At 51.6% G+C, this 19,198-nt stretch overlaps 1 protein-coding gene across 17 annotated transcripts in view; it reads left to right on the top strand.

The window, feature by feature from the left end:
• CUX1 (cut like homeobox 1) overlaps positions 1-19,198 on the top strand; it is a 387,498-nt gene that overhangs the window by 350,586 nt on the left and 17,714 nt on the right. For 8 of the 17 annotated variants that reach the window (XM_079720364.1, XM_079720363.1, XM_079720361.1 and 5 more), the window contains 2 exons: positions 5,400-5,664; positions 10,611-11,741. The exons of the other annotated variants lie outside the window; for them this stretch is intronic. In XM_079720364.1, coding sequence (XP_079576490.1) covers positions 5,400-5,664; positions 10,611-11,310 — 965 coding nt within the window. In that variant the 3' untranslated portion in view covers positions 11,311-11,741. Of the gene's footprint in view, positions 1-5,399; positions 5,665-10,610; positions 11,742-19,198 lie in introns of those variants that run through there. 17 annotated transcript variants of the gene reach the window in all.

Below are 19,198 nucleotides of genomic sequence, written 5' to 3'. Positions count from 1 at the left end.
TGTCCTCACCCAACCGGGGAAAGGGCTGGGCTCTGAGGGTGAGGGAGAGTCTCTGGCCTAGAGACTTCTAGTTTCAAAGTGCCTCCTATTTGCAGACACTGTGCTGAGACTTCACTCAACCCACATAACTCCATCCAGTAAAGATGTTATTATCCAGGAAAAATGAGGCTCTGGCATCATGAAACTTACCTGACTTCAAGTCGGCATAAGCAGGAATCCAAATGTGGGCTGTTAGGCTTCACAGCCAGTGCTCTCAGATATGCATGTGTTCTGCTGCCCTGGGCCGAGCGCCTGCCACGCTGGGACCACGTGCCCAGGCAGCGGCTGCCACGCCAGCCGAGGCCCTCCGGGGGGCTCCTGCCCTGCCCACCCTCAGACTGCAGACCAAGGCTCTGACACAGGCCGCAGCTGTGGGCAGCTCCAGGCAGCTGCAGGCAGTGCTGCAGGCTCCAGAGGCCTGGTGCCACATCACACCCCCCCGCAAAACTGTTTGACTTTTTATCATGGGAAATTTCAGACATAAAAGCAGAGAGAATGGTATCGTGAACCCAGTACCTCCATCACAGACTTTCAACAAGAGCCCACCCCAAGCAGTTCTAAAGCTGCGTGCACTCTGTCAGAAGGCATCCCTCCCGAAGGCCACCTCCTGTGCACGGGCCCTGGCCGGACCACTCCCTGGTGTGCTTCTCCTGGGCCAGTAGGAAAAGACCTCATCCTCCATAAATAGATCTCTGGGGGCTTCCTAGGCCTCCACTCCCTCCTGCACAGGCTCTGGGCGCCATCTTGTGTCACAGAAGAGTTACTGTCTCACTGGGGCCCAGGCCCCTCCTCACATCCCAAAGTCCCTGAGCAGCTGCAGGCCCCCTGTCAACTCTCGCTGGTAGGGATGCTCATAACCAGTCCCAGCAGGAGGCCGAGGCATCTGACCCCTCAGACACAACAGCGGGTGACCCAGGGCACAGCACTTCCTGTGATTTCCATAGACGATCGGTCACCCGCCCAATGCGAGGGGGCTGGCTGGACAGACCAGGCTCATTTCTTTGAAGCCTCTTGACTCTTCACCACATTCATTTTAGGGGGAGAAGATCTGCTTCTCAATTATGTCTGAGTTCTAATCATAAAATGGCATGTTAAGGAACTCCCTAGCCTAAGTTTCTGCATCTGTAAAATGGCCGTAATACTTTTTCCAGTTGTAAGGATTAGAATGTACCTACTATAACAACCAGCACATATAAGCGCTCACTAAATGAGAGTCATTAAAATAATTTGTATCCCTTTAAAACAGATGAAAATAAGCTTTTCCCCCAGTCTAGCCTAGGTTAAAAATTCTGCACCAGGCAATCCAGACTGTAGGATTCCCATGTATGCTGCGCTTCCTCCTCTTCCGTAAAGCTTTTGCTGCTTCTCCCTTTAGCGCAAATCTTTTATTGTTCTCCTTTTTTTCATTCTCGTACATCTCTTTCTCTACCCTAGTCCGCCCTCTGCTTTCTGTTCCCTTCATGAGATAGCCCTGAACCTACGTGTTCACACAGTTCCAAGCACGTGGAGACAGACACACACACACACACACACACACACGCAGCCTCAGCTAGCTCGGGGGCTGGGCTCCCCTCCCTGGAGGCTACAGATGGACCCTGATAGTCTTCTGTGACATTTGAGACCCACGTGTCAGTGCTGCTGAAGTGTGTCTCCCTGGCTTCCCTCAGCTCCCACGGACACAGCCCCGGGCCCCGCTCCCATGCCGTGGCCGGGCAGGGCGGAGGCGGAGGCGGGGAGGGGGGCTGGCCACCATCTGGCTGGGCAGGGCAGGCAGTGCTTCCCAGAACGGACTTAGGTCAACCTCAGTTCTGTCACTTACTAGCTGTGTGACCTCAGGTGAATCACTGAACCTCTCGAGGCTTCAGTTTTTCCGCCTGTAAGTAGGAATGATACCGGTCTCTCTCCCGTAGGGTAACTGTGAGGACTAGACGACAAATGTCCGCTGCTGAACAGATACTGCTCTTACTACCATGCCCTTTGAATTAAATAACACTGTTTCTCAACTTTCCTCAGTTTTAAGAAGTTTTAAGGAATTTTCGGACCGTATTCCAAATTAGTTCACTAGAATGACCTCTGTGGATGATTCGTTTGCTCAAGAAGTCCAAATGGTTTTTGTTTTTTTTTTTTTTTATAGTGTTTATTTTTACTTGTTGACAGTTTGCTTTATCTATTTATTTATTTTTGGCTGTGTTGGGTCTTCGTTTCTGTGCGAGGGCTTTCTCTAGTTGTGGAGAGCGGGGGCCACTCTTCATCGCGGTGCGCGGGCCTCTCACTATCGCGGCCTCTCCTGTTGCGGAGCACAGGCTCCAGACGCGCAGGCTCAGCAATTTTGGCTCACGGGCCCAGTTGCTCCGCGGCATGCGGGACCTTCCCAGACCGGGGCACGAACCCGTGTCCCCTGCATCGGCAGGCAGACTCTCAACCGCTGCGCCACCAGGGAAGCCCCAAATGGTTTTTAAGTTGAAGCGTAGTTGGTGATTAATGACACGTAACAGAAACGAGCAGACGAAGCACATGCAGCACTGGTAGAGCAAATATCTCCTAGGAATCACCCCCCATTTCCCTCGCAGCCCACTCAGCACATCCCCAGGTGACAGTTGCACCTGAGTCCCTGAGCCTTGTCTCAGGCCCGCTGCCCACTGCTCTTAACCCTTATTCCTCAGTAAAAAGACACGTGAACAGCACACGTCCTCCCCTCGCGCCAGCTGCTCTGCCTTCCGGGCCACGCATTTCCTGACCTCTGAGCCCTGCTCTGGCCGCTCCTCCACTCCTGGGTTAGGAGGCTCCTCTAAGCTCGGTCCAGCAGGTTTTCTCGAAGCCCCTTCTCACCTCCGTCCGCCACCCTCCTGCTCACTGTCTACGTTTTCTCAAGACTGTGGCCCCTGGATCAGCGCCTTCCTCCACGCCCATGTCCTGCCTCACCCAGGGGAATTTTAAGACCCATTTGACCTGTCCAGCACCCAGGCCTCAAGTTCTTTGACCTCCTCAACCCTTGATTCCCCAAATTGCATCCTCGCCCACAACTACCCTACCTCTCGAAGCCTGAGTTCAGGTCCCCCGTCACTGACCACATTCCACTGTCCGTCCACCTTTCCACGTTTCTCCGTTCATCCCACCTGACCCCAGATGGCCTCCAGAGTCTGGATATCCCCTCCCAGGCTTTCCCCCAGCAGTTTGCCCTCTGCTGCCCTCTCTCCTTCCCCAGAACACCACCCCCCGCCCCGATCCCCGCTTTGGTACTCTGTGGCCATGATACTCTATCGCACACCTTTTCATTCCTCATCCCCCTGCAAGTCCCAGCCTTGGGTTAGCGCCCTGCCCATCTTCTTCACCCAAGCTCCTTGGCGTCTGGGACCTACACGGGTCGGTGCCGCCTCAGATTTGTATCTCCGGTTTCAGTAGGGTCCTCTGTGCTTCTCTCCACCCCCGCCATCACCCCCTCCATCCCCACCACCATTTCTCACCGACCTCTCTCAAGACTCCATTTCCATCTCTTCAGATCACCCCTCCTCCTGCCTTCCTACATCATAAAGAAACCAAGGCCGTCAACTTTCCCCACCTCAGTCCCTATAAATGTGTCTGTATGTCCACCCACTCCACCCTTCCCCTCCCCTGCTACTCCTGTATTCAGGACACACCTCATGCACCTCCGGTGGCTGTCTCCTCCCTCACCTGTAGCCCCAGTTCTCTCTGTCTTCTCCCCCATCAGCTTGGAAACATCAGCTCTCTCTCATCTTTAAAGGGCCACCCTCGACCTGGGACTTCCCTTCTAGAAGCCGTGCTCTCACTTTTCTTTTACAGTTAGGCTTCTTAGAATAGTAACTCCTGCCCACTACCTCCACTTTCTCACCTCCTGTTCACTATTAAATCCACTGCAGTCTGGCTTCTGCTCCCACAGCTCCACTGTATCTGCTCACCGAGGCCTCCAGTTACCTCCTAATGTCTAAGCACCCGGGACATCCTGGGTGCTTGTTGGACCTTCCTTTCTGCAGCACTGACACAGGGACCCTCACTCCTCACTCATCCCTTCCTCACATCACTGTCTCCTGGTTTGCCTCCCGTCTATGTATCCTTCACGGCTGCTGCTTCCTGGGGTATCCTCTGCATGTGGGTGTTTTCCAGGTTTCCATTCTCGGCCTTGCTCTTTTTCATCAAGGTCGCTGACTTAACTACAAGTTCTGTTCTAGTGGTTCCAAGTTCCTCTCTCTAGCCCGGACCATTCTCTGAGCTTAACACCTGTCTTTCCAACTGCCTACAGAACATCTCGACATGGGTGACCCAGAGACCCCTCAAACTCCACGTTTCCAAGACGAACCATCATCTTCTCCCTTTAATCTGCTCCTTCTGTGATACCCAGCCCAATGACACCAGCACCCACCTCACCTCCCACGCCTGAGACCAGGGGGCCATCCTCAGCGCCGCTCACTCTGGTCCCTCGCTGAGTCAGCCACCACGGCCTGTCAGTTCCACCCCTCAGAGCTCCACCATCCGTCTGCTTTTCTCCAGCCCCATCACCACTGCCTTAGTGCACATCTTTATTCTTCTTGCCTCCCGACTGAGCTTCTTCCTTCCAGTCCTTCCCACTCCACCCTCCGAGCTGTCGCCAAGGCAGCCATTCAGAAACAGAGAGCTGATCACATCATTCCCTTCATTAAAATCTTTTCGTCTCTTCCCACTGCATTCTAGGTAATGTCCAAACTTGTGGCCTACCCTGGCCGCCCATCTCTCCACCTTTAGGTCCAACAACTCCACCACACCCCACCCGCCATGTGCACGCGCGTGCACACATACACAACACACACACACACAACACACTTTGACCGTGCTGTTTCGTGCCTCTGTGTCTTTGCACACACTATTCCCGCTTTCTGGAGCAGCCTCCTGCCATCTTTACTTCGCTGCCTAGTTTTTCTGGTTAATCCCTTTGCCCTTCAAGATTCAGTTTAATCATCATGTCTCCCAGGAAGCCTCCCCGGCCCCCTCCCCAGGCTGAGCTGAGTACTCTCCCTCAGCGCCCGCCTCCGCGGCACCCCACGCTTGCCTCCCTTATCACACCTTACTGGGGTCACCTATCTGTATACTTCTCTGTGTCCCCACTAAACCGTGGGTCGTGCAGGGACAGACGGGGACCTCACGTCACGACAGAGCAGGTCCTCGATGAGTGTGTGTGGGGTTTCAGAATGGTTCTAGTCCAGGTGTTTTGAGATGCTCTCAGAGGAGCAGGCAGCTGCCACAGTCCACACGACGATGTCTGGGAGCGGAGGGGCGAGGGCGTACCGCGGAGCGTCGGGGGCGGGGCCGGGGCGGGTCTCCCCGCTGGGCCTGCCCCTCAGTCTGACTCCTCTCTCTCCCTCCCTCAGCCTACATGAAGCGGCGGCACAGCTCGGTTAGCGACAGCCAGCCCTGCGAGCCCCCCTCCGCTGGCATCGACTACAGCCAGGGCGCCAGCCCCCAGCCCCAGCACCAGCTGAAGAAACCCCGAGTTGTGCTGGCTCCCGAAGAGAAGGAAGCTCTGAAACGAGCATATCAGCAAAAGCCATACCCGTCACCAAAAACCATCGAAGAACTCGCCACCCAGCTCAACTTGAAAACCAGCACTGTCATCAACTGGTTCCACAATTACAGGTACGGTCCTGCTCTCGCCCAGTAAGTCAGCTACAGCTTAGAGAACGCGCGTTCAGCCCTCGGGAAGAGGCCGACGGGTACTGCAGACACTGGCTGTTCACCGTGCACAGGGACGATGTGATGGGGATTGAGAACTTGATGTTTGGTCAGTTAACTGGCTTCTTATTCGTACTGGCGTTTTAAACCCCAAAGACGTAGGGTCATATAGTTAGAGACCAGAAAAAAAATCTCTCAGGGCTACCATTTAAAAAGGGAGAGTGTAGTCATTCATGGTTCCACAGTAGTGACCGTGTATTTGGTGATTTTTTTAATGCTTTCTCAGGGTCTTTTACAGTATTGTTTTCCAAATTAGTTTGATTCGTTTTGTAATTAAATCAATTAGGTAGTGTAAGACCCTTTCTTCTGGGAAAGTCATGAGTTAATGAAGATTTATTGAGCATCTACTAGGTCTGCAGACACTGAGCTATGTGTTTTAACCAGCACTGTATCACTGGATCCTCACAACTGTGTAAGAGATATACTTTTTTCCACATTTTATAGATGAAAACATAAAGCGCAGAGGGGTTAAGTAACTTACCTGAGGAGGGAAGGGCCCGGTGCTCTCCTCTAGAACAAAGGACTGGGGTAAAATGTTTGGATTAGATCATGGAGATCCACTGACAGATAATGAATTGTCGATCACCGCTATAACCAAGACTCCCTACTGCTAGAAACCAAGAATTCTCAGTGGCCTGATGGAAATTCCTGCCTGTTTAATGCCTTGTACGTGGCCATCTCGATCGCTAGTTCCCATCAAAACATCATTTTCCCTAGGGCTCAGCAGAACTGGGGTAGGTGCTCCTGGTTATACCATGGTGACAAGTACACATGTACAACCAGTGCAGGTGGAGCCCTCATGGTTCCTAACCTGAAATAAGTTGCAGGCAACATAAGATCACAGACAGTCAGGGGCTAGAGGGAGTTGTGTCTCAAAGTGGGGCCTGCCTCATTGGATAGGCTCTGCTGGAGCTTCTGACAGGGCACAGTTGTTCCCAGGTTCTGAACAAATTGGAAAAATTTTAACTATTAGATGGGAGCCAAAATAATACCTTTATTGCTGATGAGCTGCGTTAGCCGATGTAGCTTAGTGTGAGAGCCAAACAGACTTGCTCCCTGACCCTGAAAACCAGGCCAGTTTATCCATCATGGCACCACTGGCCCCGGCAGGCCTCTCCATGCGTAGGCTGGCTCCCAAGAAGACAAGGTACATGAGCTGAGCACGGCCAGCTTATTCATCGTACATTTACCAATCAGATAAAAACAGAGGCAGAGTGAGGTCAGCAGTGACAATAAATGGAGAGCTCCCTCTGCACGGAAGGAAACCTCCAAAGTAGTAAACTAAAGTGCAGTGAAGGCTAGTGAATGGAAACGTGGGCAGAAGTTCACCGCAGCCTCTCCTTGCCAGGTGTCACACAATCCTCCTTTCACTTTCTAGACACAAAGGTGCATTTGAATGTGTACTTTTGAGTCTTCTGCAAGTTATGTCCATTTTAATGCAAGAATCATAACCCTGGACAGGGGTGCCGGAAGCTGTAGATTGCTGAGCATCTGGGTAAAGGTGCTACCAGTCGCACAAAACATCTCCAAAGCCATTTCCCCTGGCCCTGCTGGGGCCACCTTTTCTTTTTCCAGATCCCCCTACAGGCCTCAGTTGAGTGGCAGTCACTGCCTCCTGGCCAGGGCATGCGCTCTCCATGTTTCCCAGCTGGCCTCCTGACCACCATAGTAATGCCATCACATGATGGTCAGCTGGTCATTGTGGAGATGCCTCACTTGAGCATTTAAGCAAATTCAGCTATAAAGAGAGAAGGGGGAGATGGGAAGAATAGCAGTAGAACCTCAAAAGCTAGTCATGAGCTCAGGTCCAGACCTAGAGTAGATGGATGAGCAATAAATGCTTTCTGTCAAACATACTCCACAACAAAGCAGGCTGGTAAGTCAAGTGGGATAACCAAGGGCAGAGGTGAGTTTCACCTGCAGAGATCTGGATGAATATCCTGGAAGAGGTATGATATGGCAGAGTCTTGAAAGAAGAACTGAACTAGAGAAGAATTTTATAAGCCACAAAATAGGCTGGATGAGAAGCGACACCAGGTCATTCAGAACTGGCAGAAAGCCCAAAGAATTGAAGTCCCTTGCCTAAGGTCACCCAAAGGAAAAGTGCAGAGCAGAGATTCCAACTGAGCGAGCACTCTCTCCGTGGCGTTAGCTCTTTCCCTTAAATGCTTAGTCCAGACCAGCTTACCTGGTACGTCCCTCAGAGCTTCACACAAGGACGAGCACACAGTAGCACTCAGCACACATGCACTGAACGTGTTTTAATTCCTAAGCGAGAGGGCAGTTCCTTAGGTTCTTTCCACAGTAGTTAAACAGAAGTTGATTTATTTTTTACTGCGCCACTGGAACCCTTAGTAATGTTTGGGGTCGATTTTTGCCCCCATCAAAAAAATAAAATAAAACTTTACTTCCTCTTATCCTTTCACCGTAAGGAAATTAGAAGTACTCTAGGGTGACCATTTACCCAGGAATTTCAGAACAACATAGCACAGGACACCTGGTCTCCTGGAGAAGAACAGGTCCATTAGAAGAAATTCTTCCAAGCCCTAAAAGCCATGGCATCCTGTCAGCCTTGCATGACTTGTCTGAAAAGCAGATTTGCTTCTGGGACCTGATCTTTCTAGACCAGAAGATAATCTTCCTCAGGGACATGGAGACAAATCTAGGCTAAGAAGGATGACGTCTCGTATCTGCTGAGCATATAACATGTGCCAGGCACTGAGCCAAGAGCTTTGTAGATGTTATCTCATCACTTCCTCTGATCAGCAGTTGAATTCAGTGCTTGCTGCCAGCCCCGTTTTACAGAGAAAGGTTATTATAGACGTTAGCCGAGCCAGTGAGGGTGGCAGCCTGGATCCCAGGCCCTGGGCATGAAGTTGTCCCTTTCCTCCCTCAGCCCTTCTGTCTCAGCCTCAGTGCTTACAACAGGGACTTTGTCATTGAAAAGGCAGCTAGATGGTAAGAACAGAAGAATAGTTCCTTTTTTTTTTTTTTTTTTTTTTTGTCTACTTTGTGTCCTATAGTATACATTAATATTTAATTGTAACATCTCTGCAAGGAAGACACTATTCTCCATATCTTTCTGCTGAGGAAACTGAAGCTCATAAAGGTTAAGGAACTTGCCCAAGTTGCCCGGCTAGTGAGTGACAAGCCAGATTTCAAACCCAGGTTTGCCTGGTTCCAAAAAGCCTGTTCTCCAAGCCGGGCCAGGCTGCCCCTGAGACTCAGAGTTAGTCCAGGGTGGGCCTGTGGCCTGGATGGGACCAAATCCTCAGCTGCCCACCTAGCCTCCCACCTCCGTAACCAGGGTGGAATGGGATTGGGTGTTCATCCCAACGGGCATTTCTGGCTGCCAAAGGGCTTAAAAGCCAGTAAAGAGCAGGTTCGCCCTCCCAGCAAAGTGCCCAGGAAGCTGTTTATGGGAGCTGCCATTTCACGGGCTCCCAGCGTAGCCCAAGGGAAGGAGGAAAGTCTTCCGTTATCCCTGGGAACTTCTGGGGGCCTTCAGGATCTCACCTGGGTAGCTCTGGCTCAGGAATCATCTTCAGGACAAGGGTCAGAGCTCACTCTATGTGTGGAGCAAAAAACTATGTAGCAGATAACCATGACCAGGGTTCTGATATACAGGACTCAGCTACAGCCAGATTCTCCCTGGCCCCAGCCTCCCTACGTCCAGCACAGGACCTGGCATACTGTGGGTTCTCAAAAAATGTTACCTTTATTGAGTTATATGCACTGTAGCAAATATCTTCGTGTATGCCTAACCCCAGGGCTTTCTGCAGTCCCAGTTTCTGCAGGACACTGGGCTTGGTGCTCATTTCCCTGAAGATGCTTTTCCACTAACAGCTGGCTCATGATCAGAGGCTCTTTCAGCTCTGTGGAAGAAACACCTAGGGAGCCTTCCGATTGAGCCTATACTGTGAGCATGATGGGAAGAGAAATTCCAACACAAAACAAAACAGACTTAACAACAGCCCTTTCATGACATCACGAAGGGCTCCGAAACAGGGAAGGCCAGGGCCCTTCTGTAGCTGTTTCCTTCAGACCCCACAAAACAGTGAAGCACACTTTCCACCGCAGGCTGAACTCAGCTTGATTAAAACATGCTTGATGCGTTGGAGCACGTTATTTGGTCTCCTTCCTGCTTGATCAGAAATGACCCTTTCCTGGTTTTCTTTTAGAGGAGGGAGTTAGTTGAAATACCTAATTTGTCAGAATCCCGCCTCAGCCTTGACCAGAGGCCCTGCCTGGCCCGTGGCTCAGAGCGGGACACTGAAGATTTTCACTTTGGGCACCGTCTAGTAATTGGTTCTCTCTCACAAAGTCCAGATGAGGAAGCAGTGGTTATCATTCATGCTCTCCTTCCACGTATGAATTCAGTCGGCCTTTATCACCGTACACCAAGCACCATGCTAGGCCTGGGGTGTGCTAAGAATGGGACCTCGCCATTCACAGCCTGGTTGGAGGTGGACTGGCATGGAGGTGGAGGAACCGTGCCATTAAATAAGTAACGCTGGCGCTCCATCCTTGTGAAGAGGGGACTGGCATGCCAGCCAAGGGACAGGTTACACAGAGGCACCGAGTTTAGGAAACCGCGGGGTCTTTGCTGGCTCCTGGCTGGGAAGGGTGGGGTGGCTTTAAAGCAGGGCCCAGGAGCGGGCCCTGCTCCGCTCTGGGGCCCGCAGGGGCCTCAACGGCTGTCCCGCGGGTGGGAGTGTGAGATGCGGTGCGGTGGACGGAGAGAGGGCGTCGGGGCAGAGATGGCAGGAGGCTCAGGCCGCAAGGGAAGGGGCACAGAGCGCCCGTGCGCGGCGGCCTTCTCATGGCGCCCCCCTGCTTGTGTCTCGTAGGTCTCGGATCCGCAGAGAACTGTTTATTGAAGAGATTCAGGCCGGGAGCCAGGGCCAGGCCGGGGCCAGCGACTCGCCGTCGGCCCGGAGCAGCCGGGCAGCGCCCAGCTCGGAGGGCGACAGCTGCGACGGCGTGGAGGCCGCCGAGGGCCCGGGCGCCGCGGATGCCGAAGAGTCGGGCGGCCCCGCGGCCGCCGCCAAGTCTCAGGGAGGGCCGGCCGAGGCGGCCACGGCCCCGGAGGAGCGGGAGGAGGCGCCGCGGCCGGCGGAGAAGGCAGAGCCGCCGCCCTCGGGGACCCCGGCCCCGGACGCCGCCACCGACGAGAGCCGGCCCCGGGCGCCACCGCCGCCGCCGCCGCCCGAGGGCCCCGCGGACGGCCCGGGGCCCGTGCCAAACCCCGCCGCCGCCGCGCCCGCGGCCGGGGAGGACGCCGCTACCTCAGCCGCCCCGCCAGGGGAGGGCCCGTGCAGGGCCCGGGACGGCGCCGACAGGAGTTCCGCTTTGCCAAGCACCAGCGCGCCCGCGGCCGCCCGCAGGCCCAGCTCGCTGCAGAGCCTCTTCGGCCTCCCGGAGGCGGCGGGCGCCAGGGACTCGCGAGACAACCCCTTGAGGAAGAAGAAGGCCGCAAACTTGAACAGCATAATCCACCGCCTGGAGAAGGCCGCCAGCCGGGAGGAGCCCATCGAATGGGAGTTCTGAGGGGGCGCCGCCCGCCCGTCCCGCCGAGCCGGGCCGAGTCTGGCCGAGCCGGGCCGCGCCTGACCGGGCAGGGCCGAGTCGGGCCGAGCTGGGCCGAGTCGAGCCGAGCTGGGCCGAGTCGAGCCGAGTCTGGCCGAGCCGTGCCGAACCAGGCCGGGCAGGAGGTGGGGGGCGCCGACTCCGCGGCCTGGACCTTGTTGCGCACTTACCGCCCTGCGGGCCACAGGGCAAAATCGCCATAGGCCAAGGTGCATATAGAAAACAAAGGAGCATTAAGCCCAATCTATGTCGTGTTTTCAAGGAAGAAAACGGAAATGTGTAGTCGAGCTTTTTTGTACCCTGAAGTGTTTTTTTTATTGCCCTAAGTGATTTCCACAGGTTCTGGAATAACTCTTACAGCTTTGCCTTGCGCCCTCCTCTTTCGTGTGGGCTTTAAAAAAAAAAAAAAAAATCAAACCCACATATTAAAAGGGGGCTTTTTATCTGCCATCTAATGGCTTCAGAGCGATAATACACTATTGTCTTCTTAAACCAGGAAAAAAAGGGGGGGGGGATTTTTCAGAAAAATTTAAAAAGAAAGTTTTTGTAGCTGTTCAGTTGCCACTAAGAGATTGCACAGTCAAACCGACTCTAAACACACTAGTTTGGATTCCTAAATATTTTCAAGCAAAGAATCTTCTCCTTTGAAACTTTGAATTAAAGTAAAACACATTTACTTCACATATTTTTTAACAAAAAGAAAAGTCACATCAGGAAACTATCTGATTTTGTGGTAGCTGACGTAGTGTTTTCTTGTACGTGAATAGAATCCTGACATGTAGTGCACATTGATCCATAGCTTTAACTGACTCTGGGCTTTTGCTGACCAGGGTTTGTTTAATACACTCCATTCTAGGCCAAATCAGGACAAAAAGAAAAGATCCGAATCTAGGTATTTTATAATCTGCTTTTTAACCTCTAACCGCAGAGCACGCTGATCAGACCTCATATCTCGGAGGTGTAGGAGACAAGTTAGAACTGTAGCATGTACCCGTTCATTTTGTTTAATTTATGGTGTCTTACGTCTGTGTTAGTGCGTCTTGCACACATACGAGCGTTGAAAGAAAGGAGGAAAGAGTAGGCCGCGAAGGTCGCCGCAGGCAGATCTGGGGCTACACAGGGCCCCTCGTAGGCAGCAGTCTTTCCACGACACAGAAGGCACCGCACCTCACACAACTCTCCCGGGCACCTGATGGACTGAGCCCCACCAGGGGACGCCGCTCCCTGGGCCTGGGCAGGGCTCACGCGCGCACGCGCTCTCTCTCTCTCTCTCTCTCTCTCTCTCTCTCTCTCTCTCTCTCTCTCTCTTTCTTTCTCTCTCTCTCTCTTTCTCTCTCTCTCTCTCTCTCCCTCCCTTTCTTCCCACCACAAGCACTGATGACTGTTGACGTCGTGGGAAGCCTCCTTCCTTCCCTGCAGAAGAGAGAACGTGGCAGTCTGGGCTCGGCTCCCACCCCTATAGAGATGGCCCAAACTCACACCAAAACGCTGATGCTCTTCACTTCCAGACCAGACCATTGGCCCTCCATTCATTTTGCCTCTTGGAACGTTCTTTTATGCACAGTTTAGGGCAGTCTAAGTACAAATCAAAAGTCTAACTTGTCTCTGATTCCTCCTGTCGTCTATGTGTATATGCGTGAGAACAGAGGTGGATGAGAGTGTGTGTGTGTGCGTGTGTGCAATTTTATACGTCTGTGTATTTTCTTAAGTACCTGTGCACACATAGAGTGCATTACTGCCACCTTTTTTCAATAAGCTGTTTTATCAGTTATGGCTTCTACAAGTTTGCTAATTTAGACTCCTTTATTGCCATATCTTTAAACTAACAATAGATGATTTCGGTATATATATATATTTTTTTTTGCTTATTTATAGGTGCTGTATTTTATTATCTGATTGTTAGGAAGGGATGAGAGGGGCAAATATTCTTTAGAGGGATAGACTGCCGGCAGTATTGGGTATAATTTACAAGATGTAGTTGTCATACTGTATATTACTGATTGAAACCTTTTTGACCGTATTGTGTATCATTGAAACCTTTGTCTTAGGTCAACATCTTTGGATGACATTTTAATGGTGCATTCATTATTTCTTAAGTTTAATTAATATTACCTTTTTTTGATTTGGGGGGGTGGGAGGGAGTTCTAATTTTAAAGGTATGCTCCCGCTATTACACCTCAGTGTGCTTGTATTAATTAACTTGTAGGACTTTGACTGTAAGATGTGAAACCACATTTCTTGCATGATGTTTTAGAAATTATGTATTTCATTTACAGTCTTTTAACCTGCAACTGCAGCACTTAGTTCAAGTTTTCACAAGTTTAAGAGTCACTACACTAAAGACAATGCCTTTTCATGAATAAGAAGTTTGCAGAAGGCTCTAGGAGGCTGGGAGGCAGGCCGTTTGTCTTTTGATGGTTGCATATCATCTCTGAACTTGAAATCTGGTTCGGTGAGCAGAGAATTCAACATGGAGGAGCTTAAGGGGAAAACGGATTCACATCTGGCTGAATCCAGGTGCGGTGAGAAGAGCGAGTTTGCATTCGTGACCCTCAGGACAGCAAGCAGCAGAGCCCCTGACAGCACTGTGGTGCCCTCTCCGCGAAAACTTCGAGGAGGGATTTTGTCGTCACGTGTGCTCAATCTCCAAATACCTGATTTTCATTAGAACGAAAAGCAGGGCGTTAACAGGGAATACTAGGGTAGTATTTTTGTTTTAAAGGCATGACTGTTATTTACTAAGGTGTGAAATCTGAGGAAATTGAAAAAGTATAAATCTGTCCATCCTAGTGGCCAAATAGTAACGTCTAAAACAGCCACTTTGGCTCTTCCAGGCAATTTAGTCATTTTTGTTGTTGTTTTGGGTTTTTTTTTTAAACTAGGTTATTGTTGATTTCCATTCTATCTTTTTTGCCAGGCTTACATCTGGGTGCTCGATACAATCAGTTGGTTAAATTTTGCTTGCAGTTCCATGTTTGTATTTTTTCCTCTATTTATTTATTTTTTTTTTTTTGATTGCGATCCCAACCCTATGATCTCTTGTGTTAAGCTGTCACTATAATACTTTTAAGAGCTGCCACTAAATAATAGAAACCGGGGCAGGGGAGGGGGTGTCCCCCTCCTCTTTGCGCCCCTCATTTTGAGTCCAAGGGTTGATCTTTCATCTTGAGAAGCAATATTCAAGTGCCTTGAACAGCATCCTCTCCGTGGGCTTTACCTTCAGCTGGCTGGCGTTCCAAGCAGTAGCTCCCGCAGGCAGCCGACCTCTTCCTCTTTACGCTCCATCAGTTTAAAAAGCTGATTTGTACCTCTCCCCTGGGGAAAACGGTTTCATATAAAACACTAACACTTAATTACAAGCTCCATTATACCATTTTAAATGGCTTCTTTTTGTTAATTGAAGGCAGTGTTCATAAGTTAAGGTTTTTGCCATTACTTAGCTGGCTAAGTGGAGGCTCCGCGTACAGTCAGTGTTCACGTTCAGCCTCTTGACCCGTTCCTGCCCACGTTCTCCTGTGGTGTCTGAGGTGGAAGGGGTGTGGGTTCTGTCCCAGCCCTGTGCCCGCTCGCTCCCGCCACCTGGCTCCCAGATGGCCTCTTCCCTTGAACTTATGGATCAGGCAGGGTTGTCTGTGATCTCTGTCTACCAGACCGCCCTTCTTTAGAAAGGATTACCACAGCCATCTAGCTCTAACTCGGTTTTCCTCAGAGCCTACCTTCCCAAAGAACATCACGACACAAGGTGGCTTACAGTCAGCAGACTGGAGAGAAGTCTCCAGGAAATGCCAGGATCTTGACTTATATGACTACTCTCAAGCCACAGCCACTACGTCTGGGAAAGTGACCCAGGCAAAAAGATGAGAGTTCATGGCCTCCCTGGGACGGTTTCCCTGAACTTCCAAAGCACAAATGCCTCCCTGCTCATCTCCCTCCTGTGGGCATCTTTGTTTTCCCCCCATTTAAAAGCCAGATATGCTGGTGGGTGGTCCAGACCCAGAGTACGACAGAGCTTTGGGTTAAGTGTGCGTCTGTTCTCCCTCTGGCTGTGAGAGACCCTCCCCAGCCAGCCCCAGGCCCAGCCGCCAGCTCCAGGAGGAAGGAAACACCCGAATGCCTCCATGCCTGGGGCCACATCAGCCCACAGCCCTGAGCAGACCAAGCAGAGGGCAGGCTGTACGCAAGCTCTGGCATCAGCTAACTATCCTCAGATCACCCAGCAGTCGTGCCCTAAGAGGTCGGGACGAGTGTCCGCAGGCAGGTGCCTTTCCGGCTAAAGTTGGCCTGGATTTCTTTGTTCTCCCTGAATTCATGTCCTTACATGTAGGGGTGATCAATGAATTCTACTGACTTTCTATGCAATGTTTTTCATTCCTCTGATTGTAGGAAAACAAACCTCCCTGAAAATAGCAGAGGAGCCAGGGGGAGCATAACGCCTGTCCTTCAGGGCTGAGCACAAAGTGAAACAGCGATGGTGATTTACTAGGTCTTGAACTTGGGGACAGTAGCCTTTGCCTTAAATGCACTGTGGCAGGCACCTCTCGACGGGCCTGTGAAAACAAGAGTCTGTCCTTAGCCGTCCTAAGCTGCTCCTCTCTGAGGCCAGTAAGCCAGCTGCATGGAGGGGGTGGAGCAGGGTGAGGTCCTGGCGAGCGTGGTGGGCTGGTGGTCGTGCCCCTTCAGCCTGGAGGTGTGGCTCCCTCCCTGGATGTCCTTTGTTGTCACACTCATTTGTCCCCTTCTACCTCACTAACCATGCTCCCACTCGATCTCACCCCTCACCCCTCAGAAACGTGAGGCAAGTGGGATCCGGGAAGAGAAAACCTAGAAGCGTGGCGTCCGTGAGTGTATCTTGGCCTGGTGGGCAGGCGGCTTCCCTCTTGTGAGCACAACACGGACAGACAGCTGTTCTCTGTGAGGCACGGGGACTGTCCTCTTGGCTTCCACCTGTTCCTGAAGCTCTCACAGCTGTTTCCTTTGCAGGCAGGGGCCGACTCGGGCCTCAGAGGGCCTTGCCTTTGGCCCGCCTCTGCACTCTGTCCATTCCTGCTCAGCTGTTAAGATCCGTCACAGCCATTTCCCTTGCCCTGGGCTGCCCCTCCGTGGCCACGTGAGGTCACTTCCCCAGGATTCCCACTTGGCCTCGGGGAGCTCTGCTGTCTCTGGCGCTGGGCAGTTATCGTTTCAGCCCCTCTGTGAGACCTCCTTGGGAATCTTCTGAAGGGCAGGAGAGAATACGGCCTTCTCCAGCCCTCATGCCCAGTCTTCAGTCACATGACCCTTTCTTCCCCAAAGAATAGGCCAGTTTCCGCCCCCGTGCTGAAGAAAACCAGCTCCCAGGGCTGCTGGTTAGGTGAGGTGGCCAGAGTGTTCTGATGGAAGGAACTTGGAAGCGCTTACCGGGAGGAGCTTACATTTAGAACCCCCACCCCCACCCCACCGCCGCCGCTGCTGCTGCGGTCTCGTTTGGGCCTTGATGGCGTTAGGGGAGCCTTCGTGACCCCCGAGGCAGAGCTCCTGCCCTAAGTGTCAAGGTGGTGGCCTGGGACTCCAACATGCCGTACGTCTGTTTCCCCAGTGCACTGAATGTCGGTCTGGCCAGCAGCACACCTGCTTGCTAAGAGGATGGTCCAGTTTGGCATTGTTAATTCCCATTCCCATCCCTCGCTGCCTTTTGGTAGACGAAAACTACCGGGAAAAGAAGGGAAAGCAAGTTGCCAGTTAAAGTTCCAAAAAGATCAAGGCTTTGAGACCCTTAGAGATGTACAGAAAACTGAGGCCAGAGCACTTGGGGCTGATCGAGGTGGCAGAGGAAGGGGCGTGGGCAGTGCCGAGCTAAGCATAAAATGAGCCCTACCCTGGAGTCTGCCCTGCCCTAGCAGCCTGGGAGCCTCATCCCTGGTCAGGGAAGAAGAAGGACATGCAGTTCACCACCACCACCACCACCACCACCGTCTGTCCCATCGCAGGAACTGCCCCCACCAGCCCAGGCCCTGCTACCACCCCTTCTGTCACCACCTTCCCTCCAAAGAGACTGTGTCCACGCTGTCAGTGGCATCCTCCCCATTTTCATTTTTGGATGAAGTGACATTTAGCTTTAACAAGACATTTCCAAAGCGCCTAGTCTCCTCCAAAATGCTAATTTTAAAAGTTGGGCATTGTAGGTGAAGGACCTTAAAAAAAAAAAAGGCTAGTGAGAGAAAGACATTAGGCTAGGCATAAATGTGCACTTCCCATCCCCGCTATTCAACATTTAAAATAGCTTTGAGTTGCTCTTCATGGATCATTTTAGCTTATCCAATAGTGTAGAGTCTGTGTTACTGTAATTTCTGTAGTGTTTAGGCTTTCATCTCTACCACAAAATATGCTATTATGCTATGTATCAAGCTTTCTGTGATCAGAAAGGAAAGGTGCCTTATATCTCAATGTCATGGCTACATCCCTATGGAAAATAATCAGAAGCACAGTGTGTACGGAAGCATTGGGACTTCCGTTGGTGAAACCAGACACCAGTCAGCAAGATGCATTGAAGTGGCACGGGGCTGCTTTTGTTTTCTGGTTCCCTTTCTTCTCCTTTTTTCATTTTACTTTTTTTGTTCTTTTCTCTCTCTCTTTTTTTTTTTTTTTTTTTTGCCTAGTTTGCTTTAAACAGAAAGCACTTAAATAGATGACTGTGTAAAAGCTCTGTGCAATAGAAATCATTTTTCTTCATTTTTAAGAGGTAACGTATTGCACACCAAATGAACTCAAAGTAAGCTTTAGACCAGGACGATTCAGGTTGTGGAGGAGGACAAGTTTGTCCACTGTAGTTCCGTGTGTTCATGAACTGAAGGGAAAACGGGCCTCCCCAGCATCCCCCCACCCCCATCTCAGCTTGCCTCTTGCTGACCGCCAAGCTAGGCGTGTAGGGCCCACGGGCACCCACCAGAACTTCTGGCTGGGTGGCAGGGCGGGTGGAGGGGGTCTGTGACTCAGCAGCTGAGAACCTTCCCCAGTGTGAGACCACAGCTATCCCTTCCAGCACTTAACCTTTTCTTGTTGAGATGGATTGACTGCTACTGACCCGCCAGCGTGCGTGAGGATAATTATAAAAGGATGTTTCCTTGAGAAAAAAAAAAATTATTTCTAGCCTCTTCTATTTATTATTAGGTTAATCCTTTAAGTACTTATCAGGAGTATATTGTTATTTTGTGTCGTTGTTGTTGTCATAAATGCTTTTTGCTATCACTCCAGTGGTTACCGTCTTCTGCCTCCTGCCCTCCCCGGCCCCAAAGAACCCAAGGGTCTGGGAGATGTGGAGGGGGGTGGGGGGGAGGGGGGCCGGCGGGGGCTTCTCCAGCAGAATCAGACGTCTGTCTCCAGGGCAGCCACCCAAACGCTGGTGGTCTCCACACGTCTAACTTTTCAAAATGAGAGAGTTGAACAAAAAAAGAAATGTACCAATGTAAGGAAACGCCGGATTGAAGGACACTCGCATGAGGAGCTATAGAGGAGACTTAGAAAAAGCAAAGCTCGGTTCCCCAAAGCCTCCTAGAGCCTCTGGTCAGACTTCTGGGTTCATGACGTTTCAGGAGCCCCGGGCAGAGCGGGTGCGGCGGCCTGGTCGAGGCTGACTTCGGGTGAGAAAGGTTTCCGGCAAGGCTCACATGGGCTGACAGTTTTCGGTTGGCTTTCGTTTCTGTTGTTGTTGTTTTCCTTGCCTGCAAAGTTGGTCAGAACCTTCTCGAGGAACAACCGTGTTTCTTAGTCGGGCTGCGGCTTAAGGACCCACCCCAGGGGGGTGGGGTGGAGTCCCTTATCCCCTCTCACATGGTCAAGTGTGGAGGAAGTTTGGACCAGGGGCACAGCTTTC

This window comes from Hyperoodon ampullatus, assembly GCF_949752795.1.
Source record: "Hyperoodon ampullatus genome assembly, chromosome: 14".
NCBI lineage: Eukaryota > Metazoa > Chordata > Mammalia > Artiodactyla > Ziphiidae > Hyperoodon > Hyperoodon ampullatus.
The sequence above is the reverse complement of the archived record's forward strand: the minus strand, read 5'-3'. Positions and strand labels throughout refer to the sequence as shown.